A 17,368-nucleotide genomic window follows, 5' to 3' on the forward strand; every position below is an offset into this window, starting at 1 on the left:
TTTCACTACTGGAGAGCCTTAAAAACTGTAAGATACTAGTTATTACCTATCCACTTAATTACACAAATACTCCACAATATTCTAGCTAGGAAAGAAGTAATTTGTACGAATATATGTATCAAACTTTCCAAGGAAATCTAGTTAATTATGAAATGGAATGGAACTACAAAGCCAGGACCAAGTGGGAGAAAGTGAAGTCTTTCAGTGTATACAGTGTACAGAGTGTACAGTCTGAGAGGCAAGTTTTCAACCACTGATTTACAGGCTTCTAATCTTTTTCAACTCTCAGTTTGTCAGCAGTGAATTAAAGACTTCCCAATTACATGAAGCAAGGCATATCAAGAAGGTCCATCTAGAGAGAGAAATAGGAATTCAAGAAGTTCTTCACCCTCTTTCCAAAAGTATTCATTTTGCCCAGCTGCTTTTGCAGTTACTCTAGTATTTGATACCATCTTCCTACTTCTAGTAGAAAGCCAGAAGGCAGGAGAAAAGAGAGCAACCAGAAATTGGTACCTTTAAAAAAGAATTAATTGAAAAACAAAAACAAAACAAAACAAAAAAACCAGCTCTTTATCTGTGTGAAATATATTCTGAAATAGCAGTCTTGTTGAAACACGTACTGCCTACAGTGTATGAACAGCACTACATGAAACATTTTTTCAAAAAGGCTCAAGGAAAACATCAGAGAAAATAATTCCATTTTATAATTTTATCACATAGGTTCTTCTCAGTAAATTTTTCAATCCAAAATTTGGAACTCTTTCAATGATTGTTCTTTATCCTCATTCAAAAGCTCAACTGCTTTGCTCTGTGTTCATTCAGAACTGCCTCAAAACCTTAACATTAAACGGTGGCGATGTTTTAAGTAATTCACCACAACAACTGCTTTAATGGAGTTTCTATCTGTGGGAGCTGTACCCCTTAAAATCTGTCTTTGCCTACCGAAAAGTAAATTTCACTTGAATATGGCCTCATACTTTATCATATACTCAGCCATGACTAGAGGAGAGAAATTTTCTGCTGTAGAAATGTTTCAGTTACTATTGCCAAACAAAACAAAACTACAAATTTGGTAACATCCTAACTAGAACACATGGATTCAAATGCTCATTGTTTCTTCCTAAGGAGGGGTTTTTCAGTCTTTATGGTGGGCAGAAAACGGTCCTCCAAACCTAATATAGACCTCAAATAAGAAAAAAACTGGTAGCTTTTCATTAAAGGGAGCTAATTTCCATTACCTGGCTATTATTAAAATTGAAAATATTGGTGTTATTTTTTAGAAGCCTGAGAATAATGTGTATAAAATCAAGTCTTTAATCCAAAAGCAAAAGCAATGTAAGCCTATGATACTATAATTAATATGCAGACTAGAGCATTAAAAATCTTATCAGAAAAGGAACAGAGTGGTATGAGAGATTTAGGGTCAATTTATTCTGATAGCATGCATTAAAAAAATGTATTTCCTTTCATTCATTCACCCAATTTTGTTTAAACACCTACTGTGTACCAAGCACTGTGTGATTCAACAATGAGCAAAAGAACACATGGTCCCTGCTTCTACACCTCTTTATGGTATCACTGGGAAAATAGCTAGCAGGCATTTTCCTAAACTTCAATTCCAGTTATTATGCTCAGTGACGTAGGTGAATACCCAGATGACTCATCCAACACGCTATTCTCATGGATTGCTCACTGTTTTCTTCACTTCTTAAAATCCAGGGACCTACAGCTACTCCCATGGCCACGGCCTAGACCTTGTCAACACACTGAACTGGCTCAACTTAAGAATTGAGTCTTCAACCACAGCTCCTCTTACTGGGTGTCTCAAAACTTCAATTCTAAAATACTTCTGAACACACCCATCCTTTAATCTATAGTCCTTTCTTGGTTTCGTTTCATTCTCAATCTAACACATCTAGATGCTTACCATATCCATTATTTCTTGGCCTCTCCTGTCCCTTGAATAGCAACTATTTATTGAGCACTACACTGGGTGACTCTGGGCGCATTATTTAATTCCAAGCCTCAATGATTCTCATCTACAAAATAAATCTATACAAAATACATCGCATTGTCATAGGTTGTGAGAATTATGTGGCATAACGCATCAAGATTACTATGCACAGTGCCTGCCAGACAGTGAATACTTTTTAAATGTTTGCTATTACTTATCACCACAACTAGATTCCAGAGAACGTCACACAAGTGTGTGGACTGGCAACCACAATTCGTGGTTTCAGATTCCAGCTAGACCCTCAGCAATATGCAATGCGTTCACTGACTTGAATACATGCACACACATACTCTCCATTGCCCACCAGTGATAACTTCAAGCCTTCACCACCATCTACAAGCCCCCAATCCTATCATCTCACTTATTGTTAAAAGACCTCCTACACCCTCAAGCATCCTACTTTCCTCCGTGCACTTCCTCCTCCTCCTATCTCAGCAGCAGATGTGTTCTCCTACTTATCGAAGGCAAAACTTCTAGATTTGCTTCCCCTCCAGCACTTTAAGAAACCTCACTCAACAACTTCTTCTTCAGTATCTCTTCAGTCCTTCCCTCCTGGTTTTCCCCTATGTACACATACACTTAAATATCTCACATCTTGGGGAGTGGGGACCAGAATATTCCCTCAATTCTATTTCCCTATCTTTTAACAATGATTATGGCTTAATTTGTAGCCCCGATTTTTAAATTTTAGGATATTCAAATTAATCTCTTCATTTCTTAAATTTGCTTGAGTTTTTTGTATCTTCTTTAAAAAATTCTTCTCTTTGGGTGCCTGGCTGGCTCAGTCGGTTAAGCAACCAACTCTTTGTTCTGGCTCAGGTCATGATCTCAGGGTTGTGAGATCAAGCCCTTACATTGGGATCTGTGCTGGGCATGGAGCCTACTTGGGACTCTATTTCTCTCTCTCCCTCTCACCTGCCACTCACCCTGTCTAAAATATAAAATGAAATGAAATGAAATAAGATACAATATTCTTTTCTTACCAAGAGTAACAGATTTTTCTCCTATATTTTCTTGTAAATATTTAACATGTGCTTCTTCACATTTAGGAACTATCTGGAATATATTTTTGTGTAATCATTTGACCTACAACTATATACTGAAGAGTCCATCCTTTCCCCACTGGTCATAATGTCACTTACATCATATATTAGAGGAACCCATGTAGACATGTACTACTTCAGGGTTTTCTATTCTGTCCCATTGGTCTATTTGTTTACATACTGCCTTGGGTCTGCTTGGACTGCTATTAACAAAATACCATGGACTGGATGGCTTAGAAACAACAGATGTCTATTTCTCACAGTTCTGAAGGCTGGGAACTTCAAAGTGCCAGCAGATTTAGTGTATGATGAGATCCTATTTCCTGGTTCAAAGACTACCCTTTTTTTTGCTGTAGCCTCACATGGTAAAAGGGGCAAAGGAGCTCTCTGAGGTCTCTGTACTAGGGCACTAAACCTACTCCTGGACACTCCACCCTTAAGACCTAATCACCCCCAACCAAGGCCCCATCTCCAAATATCATCACCTTGGGCATTAGGTCTCACCATATGAACTGACAGGTGGGAGGGGCTGGGCATTCAGGCCATAACATACAACTATACCATACTACCTTTATTAATTACTATACTTTTAAAGTAAATTTTTATATGCAGTAAGGGAAGTCTCCCTGTTGTTTCCAAAATTGTTTTAGTTACGCTCAACATTTTGCTCTTTAATGTAGACTTAAAATCAGTCTAAGTTCTACCAGATAGAAAGACAAACATAACTGGTAGGATTTTGAGAGAGAAAAAGCAGAGATATTGGGTATCTGACATGTTTCTGCATTTAATAGAAATAATCCTAAAATTTCATTATTAAATATGATAGGTTTTTAGAAGGTTCTTTGGTAGCTACCTTTTAGCAGGTTAAGTAAGTTCCCCTCCTACTTTAATTTTCTAAGAGCTTAGTTGTTGGTTTTATTAGGATTTGATGAGAAGTTACATAAGAGAAAGAAGAGGAAGAGTGAGAATTTTAAATGACCATGGATTTCCGACTGGTGAGTGGATGGATGAAGAGGTTATTCAATAAGATTTTGAGAGCTACAAGAAAAACAGATTTATAAGGGAAGACGGGGTGTTTGATTAAATCTGAGATACTGGTGGGACATTAAAAAAAGAGATATGGCATAGACATGTGCTGTCCAATACGGCACCCTACTCACAGGTTGCTACTGGGTACTTGAAAAGTGGCTAGTCCAAATGAAATGTGCTCAAAGGGCTCACAAGAGATTTGAAGATGTAGTATAAAAAGAGTAAAATATTTCATTAGTATTTTTCATACTAGCTACATTTTGAATATACGGGGTTAAGTGAAATACATTAAAATTAATTTCACCTTTTTAAACATTTTAAAGGAGGCTACCAGAAAACTCAAAATTACGTATGTGACTCTCATTAGATTTCTGTTGGATAGAATTGCTAAAGCTGTTGAGAGATAGAAATCTGATACTCATGAGATATAGATTTGTGAATTGTGGTCTTACAGGTAGAGTTAAGGCCATGGGTGCTGATATGACCATGAAGTATGCTGAATGAGAAAAGGACTAATGCATCTAAACACAATCTGACTTATAAAACTCCATTTACCAACAACTTCTCAGGAACATAAGTTTGCAAGGTAAGAGATACAATCATAATATAAATACTGAACTTCTACACTCCAATGAAGCCAGAAGGAAAAAAAAAAAAAATCACAGGAATATTATTTTAATTAAATGTAAGCTTTTTTTCACCTCTATAAAATTTGTACATACATTCAAAAAAGCTGGACTAAGAGCCCCAAATAACCCAATACTTAAACCAACCTGATGAAAAGGGTCGTCTCTATATTCTTTTTTCACACTTGGATTAATTTGAGGATTTTCCATATCTGTCTCACTGGTACAAGATGACCGGCATTCTGCACAGTGTAACAAGTCTTCCCATAATACATCTTCTGTTTCAGATTCTGGCCTTGTACTCTCAGAATCCTGTCTGGAACTTGAACAGCGAGAGCTGCAACTAGTACCCGATTTAGGGGCATCCTGAAATCAAGATATTCTTTGACATTAATACAATTTATGTACCCTTTCCAACTCAAAGGATTCTATCAAAACCATACATTGCTACTTTTTGCTACAACAACACACTGTCAAGTGACAGTGAAATAGAGAGCAAACATTAAAAATATGTTAGTTTTTAAGGAATAACAAAATTTCCTCATATCAATATTTGAAAAAAAAAAAGAAAAAATTTATTTGATTTCACATCTCAGCTCAAGTGCTGTTTTGCATGCAAAGGTTGTGCCTGTTTCCTCCTAAATTTTTATACAAAGTTCAAAATTCAGGCAGGCAGAGACTAGCTTAGGTTTACATGGCTATTATTTTATCAGGATATATATTGGTATTATATTATCATTGAATATTAACCAAATTTAACTGATGTGTTTAATGGAGTTATTTTCTTACTCTCTTTTTTTTAGCAAGAGTAGATCTCATGTATCTACTGTTCTAGTTTTTCAAACAGAAGTTCAATAAATGAATGTAAAATTAATAATCTATACCAGGAAGATAATTGCCAATTCATGTTTTGAGATAATCTATGGTACAGAGGTGAAAAACTAAAAGGCACGAGTTAGGTAATTTCTAATCAATTTACTTTTTTCCTAGAAGTTGTTATTGTACAAAATAAGTACTTTTGAGTAAAAGTTTCATTTAATAATTCAAAATAACTTTTACTGAATAAAGAATGGTAACAGCCATCCTTATAGCCAAGTATGCTGAAATTTTCAGGTTTATCCTCTGTCACTAAGATTGTGAGTTTTACCTTTAAAATGTTTTAGATGTATCCCTTTCTTCTGCTCATGATATCACCAGAGTTCAGGCTTTATCACCCATGCCTTGTTTGCTATAAAGAGCCTCCTAATTGACCCCTATCTGAAAGGCCTTCCCTACTTTCCAGATTAATCTTCCTAAAGTGAGCTGGGGTTTTTTTGTTTGTTTGTTTGTTTTCCCATTTCCTCTGACCAAAGTCCTTCTTTGGCTTCCATCACTCTTCTGGATAAAGTTCAAACTCCTTCACCAGCAGCCTTGTCTTCAAATGTGCTACTTTTTGACTTTGTTCTCCACTCGTCCCTACTACAACCTTCTCCTCCAGTGACACTGGGCTACTCCCTGGCCCCTAAACACAGCTGGTTCTTTGTCCCTCTAGCCTCTGATTAGATGTCTACCTTGTATCCTACTTTCCTTTACAGCCTCCTCACCAAGTGTCAGGAAAACACCATTTCTATCCCTTTCTAGCTGGCTTACCTTGTTTCTGATCCTTAGTTTAATCTTCTGGCAATGGGGGATAAAACTATTTTCTTAAAGATACACTGAATATTAAATGAGGAGTGTAGCTTTTAATACAAACCAGGGGCTCCACAAATATTAGTTTTGAAGCGCTCTATTCAGAGTGTTCCCTTTGTCCCTAAAGTGAGGTATTATTATTTATTTTCATGACAATAAATTTTACACTGCTATTCAGCATCTGTAATACTGTCTATGTTATTAAATGTTGATGTATTTAATATTCTCAATAAGTCGTAACTCTCAAATACACTGTAAGTCAACAGAAGACAAAAACCAATTTTTTTTGCCACCTTTACCATACGTAACAAAATATCTTGAATGAATGAGACAGGTGATTGATAATTAATTTACTGATATTAGAATGGGACACCATGAATATATATTTAATGTGTTGATTAGGGATTTATTTGTGGGAGGAGAATTATTTGTTTGAACGAGAAGTAAAGATGTTTTCAAAGAAAAGAATTTCAGAAAGAAAAAAGGTAAGAATGAGTCTGCTTTGTTTTATAAAAAGCACTCCAAAAATGTTTGATTCATTAATGTCAACCAGAGTACTTGAAGCATACACAGTTTTTATCACAACTGCTTTCATTAGATAGTAAGGTACAGAAAGTATTAAGTAACCAGTAAACAATCGCTAATTTAAAAAATTTTGGTAAAGCTAACTTATTATCTATGACTAATTTCTGATGCAGACTTGCTAATCAGATACAGAAATACAAGATTAAAGGCCTCATGATTATTTAACTAAAACTAATGGGTGATTTCAGAGATAAGGAAATACCTTTCTTTATAAAAGTATCTTGTCAAATACTGATTAATAAGTGGGCCATTTTACAAATGTAAAATCTAAAATTTATGACTTATAACCACTTATATGTCAAACAGAATTTTGCCTGCAACATTTAGGTGATTAATGGTCACTTTGAATTTCACTAAAAACTGCTGAAAAATGTCTAAAAATCAGAAATTTTTGGATTAAAGAAAATAGCCAAGTTAACAGATCATTTGATTTGGTTCGGTCTGCTTATTTTAGATCTTTAGACAGATAGTTAAAACTGAGCATATAATCGAATTAAGGGGATAAAAATTATTTGAAGGGAAGAAGAATTTATAACATCAATGCTTTGTGCCAGGCAGTTGTGCATAATCTTATTTAATATTAACAATCTGATGTGGGCAGTCTTCTCTCTCTACTGTACAGACACAGAAACACAGACTCAGAGAAGTTAAACAATTTTTCCAAAGTCACTTAAACGTTCTGAGTCCAAGCCCATGGTTTCTTCATTATGCTTCCCAACAAATGCTACCTCCATTAGAGGAAAAGCTAAGTTTCAATAGGGAACAAAAACTGAAAGATACTTGTAGAGTTAAACAAAGCAGGAGAGAGTAGGAAATAGGGTAAATGCTTAAAGGAAGTTATTAATTCCACAGGATACCTCTTATTCCAGATAATCAAATAACTCCACCACCATCATCCAGGAGACTAGAAGACTAGAAGACAACCAGATATACACAGCAGATAGCAGAAAAGGGAAGAAACTGGGGCAGGGGTCGGGGTGGGAGAGTTGAGGGGTAGAAGGAATGGGGGTTAAGTGAAAGTCTACACACTAAATGACAAGATCACCACCTCAAACCCCCAAACGCCTTGATGCCAAACACCACGGCTGCCTAGTATAGTATCTACTACTCCCACACCACCAGAAGATTGGATGATTCTTCCAGAAAAACTAAAAATCCCTAAAAGTGTATCTATAGACACTGACATACGGGAGGCTTAAAACAAATGGCTGTGTCCTAACCAGTCAGTTTATGGTGAAGACCACGAGTTCTACCTAGACACAAAGTGCCTTCCAAAATGCTTTCTTTGTGTCTCACCCTTAAAGGAAAAATATCACCAGTAATTTGAAGTGAACAGAATAATAAATACATAAAGTTGTAAAAAACACTACAACACTGTTCTATCCTGTCTCAATATTACTTCTTCAAAGGAGTTTTTCTTTTGCTTTTTTAAAATACCCTGAGGTTAAGCTTGATTTGAGAATCAAAATCTTCTTGAACTGAAATGCAGCTTTTAAAATATTTTCTAATCTAAAGCTCCCTACTTTGCAGATAAAGAATTTGAAGACCAGGTTTTATTTTTAGGTAGTCTTTTACATCATTAAAAAAAAAGATTTAAAACAATCAATGCCTACTAGCTAATTAACGGTGTTACTTAGCTTGAAATCCAGAAGATTTTAGGCAACATATTTATTTAAGAGATAAGGTCAGTAGGATACTGATCTGCCCTTCAAGAATCTCAAGAGTTCAACCTATAGCTGCAAACCAAGAAGGGAACGATTCTGGGGTTAGCGAAGTACCTTCAAAGCCAAACAATTTATCTGTTGGAGAGTGAAGACCTCCTTCTATAGAAGGCCCTAAATCCCTTGCAGTACAAACTGGTTTCTGACTGTACTTAGTGTAAGACTGAGAAATTCACAAGACTGAATTTCACAAGGAACAGGGGACAGTCTATCAGATGATCTCGGTGAAGGCAATCAGCAGACACAGTGGCATTAGTTGTGTCCAATGGCAGCCACTGAGAGAAGAAACCCAGCTACAGTCACTGCTAAGATTGCATAGAGATTCAACCACAGAGAAGATTGTATGAAGAACAAGTAACTCTTCTCAGCTTAAAACAATCAAGGTATTCACACTCCAGCACAGCATAATATATGATTTTTCAAATCATCATTTGCAAATGATGCCATACATCATCAAGAAAAAAAATTCTAATACAGTCTAAAAAGAGAAGGCAATGTTTATCAAAAAAGTGTCATAAGTGACATTTGCCTTCAAGTGAGATAATGAAATGTTCTGTCCTTAGAATAAAAACTGAAAATACATTTGAATGAAATTCTTTTTCTATTGAAATGGTTTCAAGAGATGTGATACCTTCAAGAGATGTGATAAAGTTATAAAACTGTTTAGAGAAAAATATTAATAAAGACAGAATCGAAGAAACAAGAATTGAATTTTATAGAATGGGCAACTTAATAACTAGTGATAGTAACATGAAGAAAGTCACTTAGAATAACTCTGCTATGATCCAGAAGCTATAAAGCCTTTCAAATTGTGAAAAAGACTAACCCAGGAGTTCACAAAGTGTCTCTCTAGGATGGCTGTCTTTAAAAGTAAACAACTGAACTTATGAGTCTTCAGAGATATTGCACAAAATGAATAAAATGTGTAGCACTGTCATGTGTGTAATACCTAAATCTAAAACTGTTACTCTATAAATCCAGATCATATAACAAGATAATTGATACTGATGGGAAATATTTACTTCGATAATTATATTCAATTGTTGAAAGAAGTTGTAAATTAGTAACTCATAAAATAGGTACGTATGCATATACATAAGGATAAAGTATATACCTCATTAGGGTAATGTTTCTTATAATGGTGTGACTTTCTGTTCCGAAGAATGCTCTCAGAAGTCCTGTCCACATGACGGCGTAAGGGGTACCCTGTTTCAGGACCTTCTTCACTGGAGACTTCATCAGAGACATTTGTTATTGTCCTTTGAGTATCCTAAGTTGGGAGTACACAAAGAGAATTACTGGTAATTTATGACTGTAGCTTTAAAACTGCAAAATTTTAAATTATACGTACATGCAGGTACACCTTCAAATATCTTCAAAAACCTCAAAGTGATTGAGTAGTATTACCTGATCTTCTTTAAAAATGTCTTACATTAGTGACTATACTGTTATTTTAACTTTAAGAGTAATTCAACAGCCATTTGTCAAATACTGTCCTATAACATTTCTGTTCAGGAAAGGATTTGAAATAGCTTAGAAAATTAAGAATATAAAATAGGATAAAAGTAGAAAAGAGACTATTTAAAAGAAGCTGAGAAAAAGGAGATGAATTAATTACAGTATTTCTACAAACCCCAAATGCCATCAATGATTTAATAATGACACGAGGCAGGAAGAAGTGGAGTTGTATATGTAACACAGACAACATTATGTGCATATCAATTTGTATGAGACTTCCAGATTTTGGAAATTCTGAAATTGAGAGCCCCAGAGCTCAAGTTTTATTGATATTTTCATGTTCCTCTCATGTAACTTTATTAGGTAACAAATAGCTGAAAATGTGTTTGAAAGCTGTATGACTAAAAACTAATCTGTTGCGTGATGATATTGATGTGAGGCTCACATTATCAGAGAGCTAAATGCTTCAAAAATCTAAATTCAGAGTAAGCGACTCTATTTCACTGCAGCCCCATGCTATTGATTGTATAGCTACCGGTAATAAAAACACATGTATTGCCAAGTAGTTAGCACATACTTCACTCAAAATTGAAAAATCAACACAAATATTCATGCTCACATTTCTACATGTTAACAGAAACATTTTTAATTTGTCCATAATTTTTTTTTACTGTGTTTTTTTTTTTTTTTTAAGATTTATTTATTTGACAGACAGAGAGATCACAAATAGGCAGAGGGGCAGGGGGAAGTAGGCCCCCTGCTGAGCAGAGAGCCCGACGTAGGGCTCAATCCCAGGACCCTGAGATCATGACCCGAGCCAAAGGCAGAAGCTTAACCCACTGAGCCACCCAGGCGCCCCAATTTACTGTAAGTTATTTTTAAAGAAAAAACTATTTAACCCAAAAAATTCAGTGAAACGAAGACAGAGATGATACTGCATTAGGCTTTGTTACAACAAATGCAGGATTTCTTTACTATTTTGGAAAAGTAAACAAATAGTTGTTATTCTTAACTATATCCTCAATAAGATTTTTTTTTCCAAATTAAAAACAAATGTGTTGACCACAAAGGTAATGAAGTTAGGAAAAAACAAGGTAGTATCTTCTTATGGGGTATAAGAATGAAAGGCCAGATTTCTAGTTCAGTTTCTAAAGTAATGTAGATGTTCCATTTAAACAAATTCGCACACAAACACAAATGAGGAATGAGAAGACAAGGTTCAACAAACATCAACTATAAAGTGCCTTAGCATTTTGGAAAAATTGGAGCATCAATCAATCAATTCACAAGATGCCATGTTACACTGAAAATCAAATTTATTCATGTAACTTTATTTGGTTTCCAGTTTTATCAGTGTGATGTGTAATGGCTCACAGAATAAATTCTGGAGCAAATACAGAATTCAAAGGTGATTCCAATGTCTAAGTCACTTTCCATTCATTGATGTAAAATTATACAAGCAAACTTTTATTTTTATTTTAATCTTTTTGGTGTGTGTTCAAACCTGTGTTTTCTTTATCTTTTTAGTTCTTTTATTATGTTAGTCAGCATACAGTACATCATTTGTTTTTGATACAGTGTTCTAAGATTCATTGTTTGCATATAACATACAGTGCTCCATGCAATACATGCCCTTCTTAATACAAGCAAACCATTTTAAAAATCACACTTACTTTGCTGGGAATGTTCCTCAGTGTTCCTGGGTGCCAGGCTGCCTCTTCTGGTCGAACAGTTTCACACGGAGGTTCATGGCTTTGGATTCCCTCTTCACTGCTTTTAACAGTCTTTTTCCCTTCAAGGGATACATAGCCATTGTCAGTCTCCGTTGATTTATCAATTGAATTCTTTGCTTTCTTTGATCTAAAAAAAAATTGCAAAAGCATGTTATGTGGACTTGCTTATTTTAGATGCGTTACTGAGAGAAATTATGATCTGTTAATAATTAAATCTGGTAGTTATAAATCTAGTAGTTATTTCTCAGAAGTTTAATGGCTACCTTATTTTTTTTATAATAAGTAACTTAGAAATATAATACTTATAGGGGTGCCCGAGTGGCTTAGTAGGTTGAGCCTCTGTCTTAAGCTCCGGTCATGATCTCAGGGTCCTGGGATCGAGCCCCGCATTGGGCTCTCTGCTCAGTGGGAAGCCTGCTTCCCCCCTCTCTATCTGCCTGCCTCTCTGCCCACTTGTGATCTCTGTCAAATGAGTAAATAAAAAAATCTTAAAAAAAAAAAATATAATACTTACCATATAAAATAAATCAATAATTATAAATCAATGTCCTCATTCAGCTTACCTGATAGGTTTTTAAGTCTTAACAAATAGCAATTCTAAGAGACATGCCCTAACTTATCAAACGACTCTTGGTCAAAATCACTTGGTCTTTGTGCAAAATCTATGATCAAAATTTTGCCAGTTTTATTATGGTTAACAATGTATTGTAAAATTTTATTTAAAACACAGTTTCTGGGGCACCTGGGTGGCTCAGTGGGTTAAAGCCTCTGCCTTCAGCTCAGGTCATGATCTCAGGGTCCTGGGATTGAGCCCTGTGTCGGGCTCTCTGCCGGGTAGGGAGCCTGCTTCCCTTCCTCTTTCTCTGCCTGCCTCCCTGCCTACTTGCGATCTCTGTCTGTCAAATAAATAAATAAATAAAAATCTTTAAAAAATAAAAGTTTCTATAATTATTAGATTAATTTGCAGTTAGTGGTTTAACTTGGTTTTAACAGTTCCATTTACCCAAATACTTTTAGTATATATATATAAATATCTCTGATAAATTCATTTTAGTGTACAAAGGAACCATAGGACCTACTCTAACATAAAAATATGAAAGAAAAGGAAAATTTTATAATACAAGTTTCTAAATAATGGAAGAAGTAGAAATGAAGAAAACCAAAAAAATAAAGAAGTAACTTCTTTCAACCACTGAAATAGTCCTGAAAAAATAGTACTATCATGTAGCCATTAATTACCTAAAAGGCTACAAATGACATTCTTCATTTATAGGAACTTAATTTTTTCAATATACAAAATACAACATGGAAAGTAATAAATAAGACATTTTGATTAATAGGCTAAAACTTGAGGGATCTTCTTCAGAGACTACAGTGGGTGAAAGAAAGCTATCCAAAAGAAATGGTTAGTAGAAATACAGTTTAAGACCCACACAAAATTAAAATGTGCTCAATGCAGATTAAGTTTATCATGAAATCTATTGAAAAGTAATTGCATTTAACTTAAATAAATCCCCTTGAATTTTCTGCAGAGTACCCATTTTGCAAGAAAAAAAATAATTAGTATATTGCCTTCATACAAGTCAAAAAACCAAAAGTTTCAAAATGCAGAAAAGAGGGACACCTGAGTGGCTCTCAGTTTGTGAAGTGTCTGATTTTGGCTCAGGTCATGATCCCAGGGTCCTAGGATGAGCCAGAGTTCGGGTGGTGGTGGGTGGGAGGGGGGTGAAGTCCCTGCTCAGAGGGTAGTCTGCTGCTCTCTCCCTCTGCCCCTCTCCCCACCCATGCTTGCGAGTGCTCTCACTCTCTCAAATAAATAAATAATCTTAAAAAAAAAAACAAACATACAAAAGAATTACCTTTAACGCTAGAGTTACTCAGTCCTACTGGAATCTTTTAGAACTGTATAGGACCTTAGACCTCACCTATTTTAAATGTTCATTTTGGAAACAATGGATCAGAAATATAAAGAGGTCTAAGCAACTAATGTAAGGTCCCACAACCACTTAGACGCAAAGCTAGCACTAGAATACAGACCTTCTGACCATGAGGTTAATTATATTCTCTATACCACCTCCAATTGCCCACTCCTGGGGATAGTCCCTGATAGGATTTCTTCTTCACACACTCATCAAAGCCCAGAAAGTTTTTGTTTTATACAAACAGACCCCCTCCCTTCTGACCTTCTCCTGCAAGGTTACTAAAGGGGACAGACAGACCTCACTTCCTACATGCTTCACAGAGCTCTGATGCTTTCTGATAATTCAGAACACATCCCAACAGAGTTCCAAGGTTCAGAAGTCCTGTCTTCTGACCCCTTTTCTTTCTATATGACCCTAAGTGACATGGCAAGACCATGGGAAAGAGCCACAGAACAAAGACCACTTAAAAGTAGCAGAGGGAGTTGCGCCTGGGTGGCTCAGTCGTTAAGCATCTGCCTTCGGCTCAGGTCATAATCCCAGGACCTGGGATCAAGCCCCGCATTGGGCTCCCAGCTCAGCCCGAGGCCTACTTCTCCCTCTCCTGTCCCCCTGCTTGTGTTCCCTCTCTTGCTGTGTTTCTCACTGTCAAATAAATAAATAAATAAAATCTTAAAAAAGAAAAACAGTGGCAGAGGGAAGGAGGAAAATGGATTAAAGAGGAGGAAGGGCAAAAACAGAAAATAAAAGGTACAGAGAAAACTTGTACCTTTTCTCTGTAATAAAAGAAATAAAAACAATAAAATAAAATAAAATAAAATAAAAAGTGATAGGGGCGCCTGGGTGGCTCAGTGGGTTAAGCTGCTGCCTTCAGCTCAGGTCATGGTCTCAGAGTCCTGGGATGAAGCCCTGCATTGGGCTCTCTGCTCAGCAGGAAGCCTGCTTCCTCCTCTCTCTCTGCCTGCTTGTGATCTCTGTCAAATAAATAAATAAAATCTTAAAAAAAAAAGTGATAAAAACATCAGCTACTAATTATCCCCGTTACTTTGTGCAATGTGTAGGTGTAGAAAAAGACCAAGGGAGGTAAAGATCCTAATATCTTAAAAATTTGAGAAACTCAAAAGACAGAGAAGGCGTTGGGGCGCCTGGGTGGCTCAGTGGGATAAACCTCTGCCTTCAGCTCCGGTCATGATCTCAGGGTCCTGGGATCGAGCCGGCATCCGGCTCTCTGCTCAGCAGGGGGCCTGCTCCCCCACCCCCGCCTCTGCCTGCCTCTCTGCCTGCTTGTGATCTCTCTCTTTGTCACATAAATAAATAAAATCTTTAAAAAAAAAAAAAAAGAATTTATTAAAAAAAAAAAAAAAAAGAGGTGTGTGCTGTAAAGGTATCTATGAAGTTTCCTGGAAATTACACTGGGCTTGAACATTGTGCAACATGCAGATGTAGAAAAAGACCAAGGGAGGTAAAGTTCCTGATATCCCAAAGAAGTGAGAAACTCAAAAGACAGAGAAGGCGGGCGCTGGAAAGGTATCTGTGAAGTTTCTTGGAAATTACACTGGACTGGAAAAACGGGGGAAAGGAGGTGAACAAGGGAAAAGAAGACTGGAAAGTTGGTAGAACCATTAATGGGGATAGGCAAGAGGAGAAACATTTTGGAGGAAGGACAGAAATGCTGGACCTCAGGGGCTTAGGAAACCTGTTAGATCACTAGGCAGTTTAAAACATTCCCTGGAGGTCAGTAGTCAGAGTAGAAAAAGTGGCTGAAAACTTGCAGAGTGAACCAGAACCCTAGAGGGCAAAAAGATAAGGGCCCTGTGAAAAGGGTACAGAATCAGTAGTAAGTCCTGCTTCAGGGATTTTGTGAGGGGAATGTGCACCTTCTTTACTGAGACCCGGTCAAGACTGGTAAGCACTAGTAGTACCCACAGCACACACCTTTCAGCTATCTGCCTTTATCTCTGCCTACTTGCAGTCTCCTCTGGGTTGTTTCTTTCCTCACTATCTCCTCGAAGCACACAGGACACTCTCAGGCGTGAACAGTAAGTTGGCAGCTTGCTGATTTTTCTCAAGAAAATGCACGTAAGTTGCAAACCAAGCTGCAAGGACAAAGAAAATACTAAATATACATACCACCCTCGGAGTTTACAAAGTAGCTCAAAATACAAATTGAGGCAGCTTGGCTGTAGCTGGTAGTAATACCTCTCGCAGGAGAACCGTGGCCACAGCACGGCAGGGGCAACCCAGCCGCAGCCAAGAATGGCGCCTGCTTGGAAGACAAGTTTAGGCAAGGTGTCAGGTGCAGCCTGATGGGATTGGGAAGGGGCTACATCCAGAATTAACTGAATCAATATGGAGGACAAATGGGAACCGGGTTTTTCAGTGATAGAGAAGGAAGATACAAGGACAAGATCAAATGAACTTTGAGGTACTGTATTTGAACTGGAGCTATCATTGCAAATCCATGGCTTATAATACATCTAAATACAGAGGTAAATATAAATGTAGAGGAACACACACACACACACACACACACACACACACACACCTTCCTAGCCCTAGCCCCAAGGTCTAAAGGTAGTAACACCACAAGAGCAATAAGCACTTCTGGCACTCTCGCTCTCTACCTTGCTCTCTTTCTACCACCCTCCTCAAAGAAATGACTGACTCCAGGGCTGAGGCAGAGGAAGGATAAACTGAACCTAAAACATTGTGCAGCCCTAAAAAGAAAGAAAGTGATCAAAGAATGAAAGGGACATATCAAAAAAGACAAACTGCTCAAAGGGTTCCATTGGCCAATTTAGGCCAATCTGATCATCAAAATGAATAATGACATTAATAAATTGAATAAAATAGAAATCCATGAGTAAATAAATAGGGGAAAGCTTATCCTTACAGAAAAATGCCAAATAAATGCAGAAGGAATGATGGAGTTAGAAAAAAAATCACCACTTGGCAACCATCATAGCAATAATTCTAGTAATAATCATCAATGCATGTTAAAACTAGAAGGTGAAGGTGGGATGAGGAATGAGTTATTTTTTATAATCTTAATGTGTCTCCGCATAGGACATTTGTTGATTATAAGGGAAAAACAAATTTACAATGGAGAAATCTGGCAGATATTACATTAATCAAGTGATTAATGTAAATACCAGTAAGGGGACAAATTTTTTTTTTTATTAAGATTTTTTTTTTAATTTGTCAGAGAGAGAGGGAGAGAGAGCGAGCACAGGCAGACAGAATGGCAGGCAGAGGCAGAGGGAGAAGCAGGCTCCCCGCCGAGCAAGGAGCCCGATGTGGGACTCGATCCCAGGACGCTGGGATCATGACCTGAGCCGAAGGCAGCTGCTTAACCAACTGAGCCACCCAGGCGTCCCAAGGGGACAAATTTTATGTTGTTTGCCACTTGATAGGATGCAATGAGAAGAAGTATCACTTCTATGATATTCCTGCCAAATTTGCGTAACTTGGTTTTCATGAAGAAACATCACACTACTAACTCAGTATTACACTGCTAATTGTTAAACAACTAGCTCTCCAGAGGTAAAAAGTCCTTTCTTGTCTGTGGTGTT

The 17,368-nt window shown here is 36.9% G+C and overlaps 1 protein-coding gene across 7 annotated transcripts in view; it reads right to left on the reverse strand.

Moving 5' to 3' along the window:
* The window catches only part of PHTF2 (putative homeodomain transcription factor 2), a 119,971-nt gene that overhangs the window by 18,369 nt on the left and 84,234 nt on the right, over positions 1–17,368 (reverse strand). For 5 of the 7 annotated variants that reach the window (XM_032873272.1, XM_032873269.1, XM_032873270.1 and 2 more), the window contains 3 exons: positions 11,818–12,004; positions 9,801–9,956; positions 4,860–5,078 (listed from right to left, as the gene is read on the reverse strand). In XM_032873272.1, the coding sequence (XP_032729163.1) occupies positions 4,860–5,078; positions 9,801–9,956; positions 11,818–12,004 (562 nt within the window). The remainder of the gene's footprint in view (positions 1–4,859; positions 5,079–9,800; positions 9,957–11,817; positions 12,005–17,368) is intronic. The other 2 variants (XM_032873274.1, XM_032873273.1) reach the window with 1 other exon arrangement.

This window comes from Lontra canadensis, unplaced genomic scaffold, assembly GCF_010015895.1.
Source record: "Lontra canadensis isolate GAN:19392208 unplaced genomic scaffold, GSC_riverotter_1.0 scaffold48, whole genome shotgun sequence".
Classification (NCBI taxonomy): domain Eukaryota; kingdom Metazoa; phylum Chordata; class Mammalia; order Carnivora; family Mustelidae; genus Lontra; species Lontra canadensis.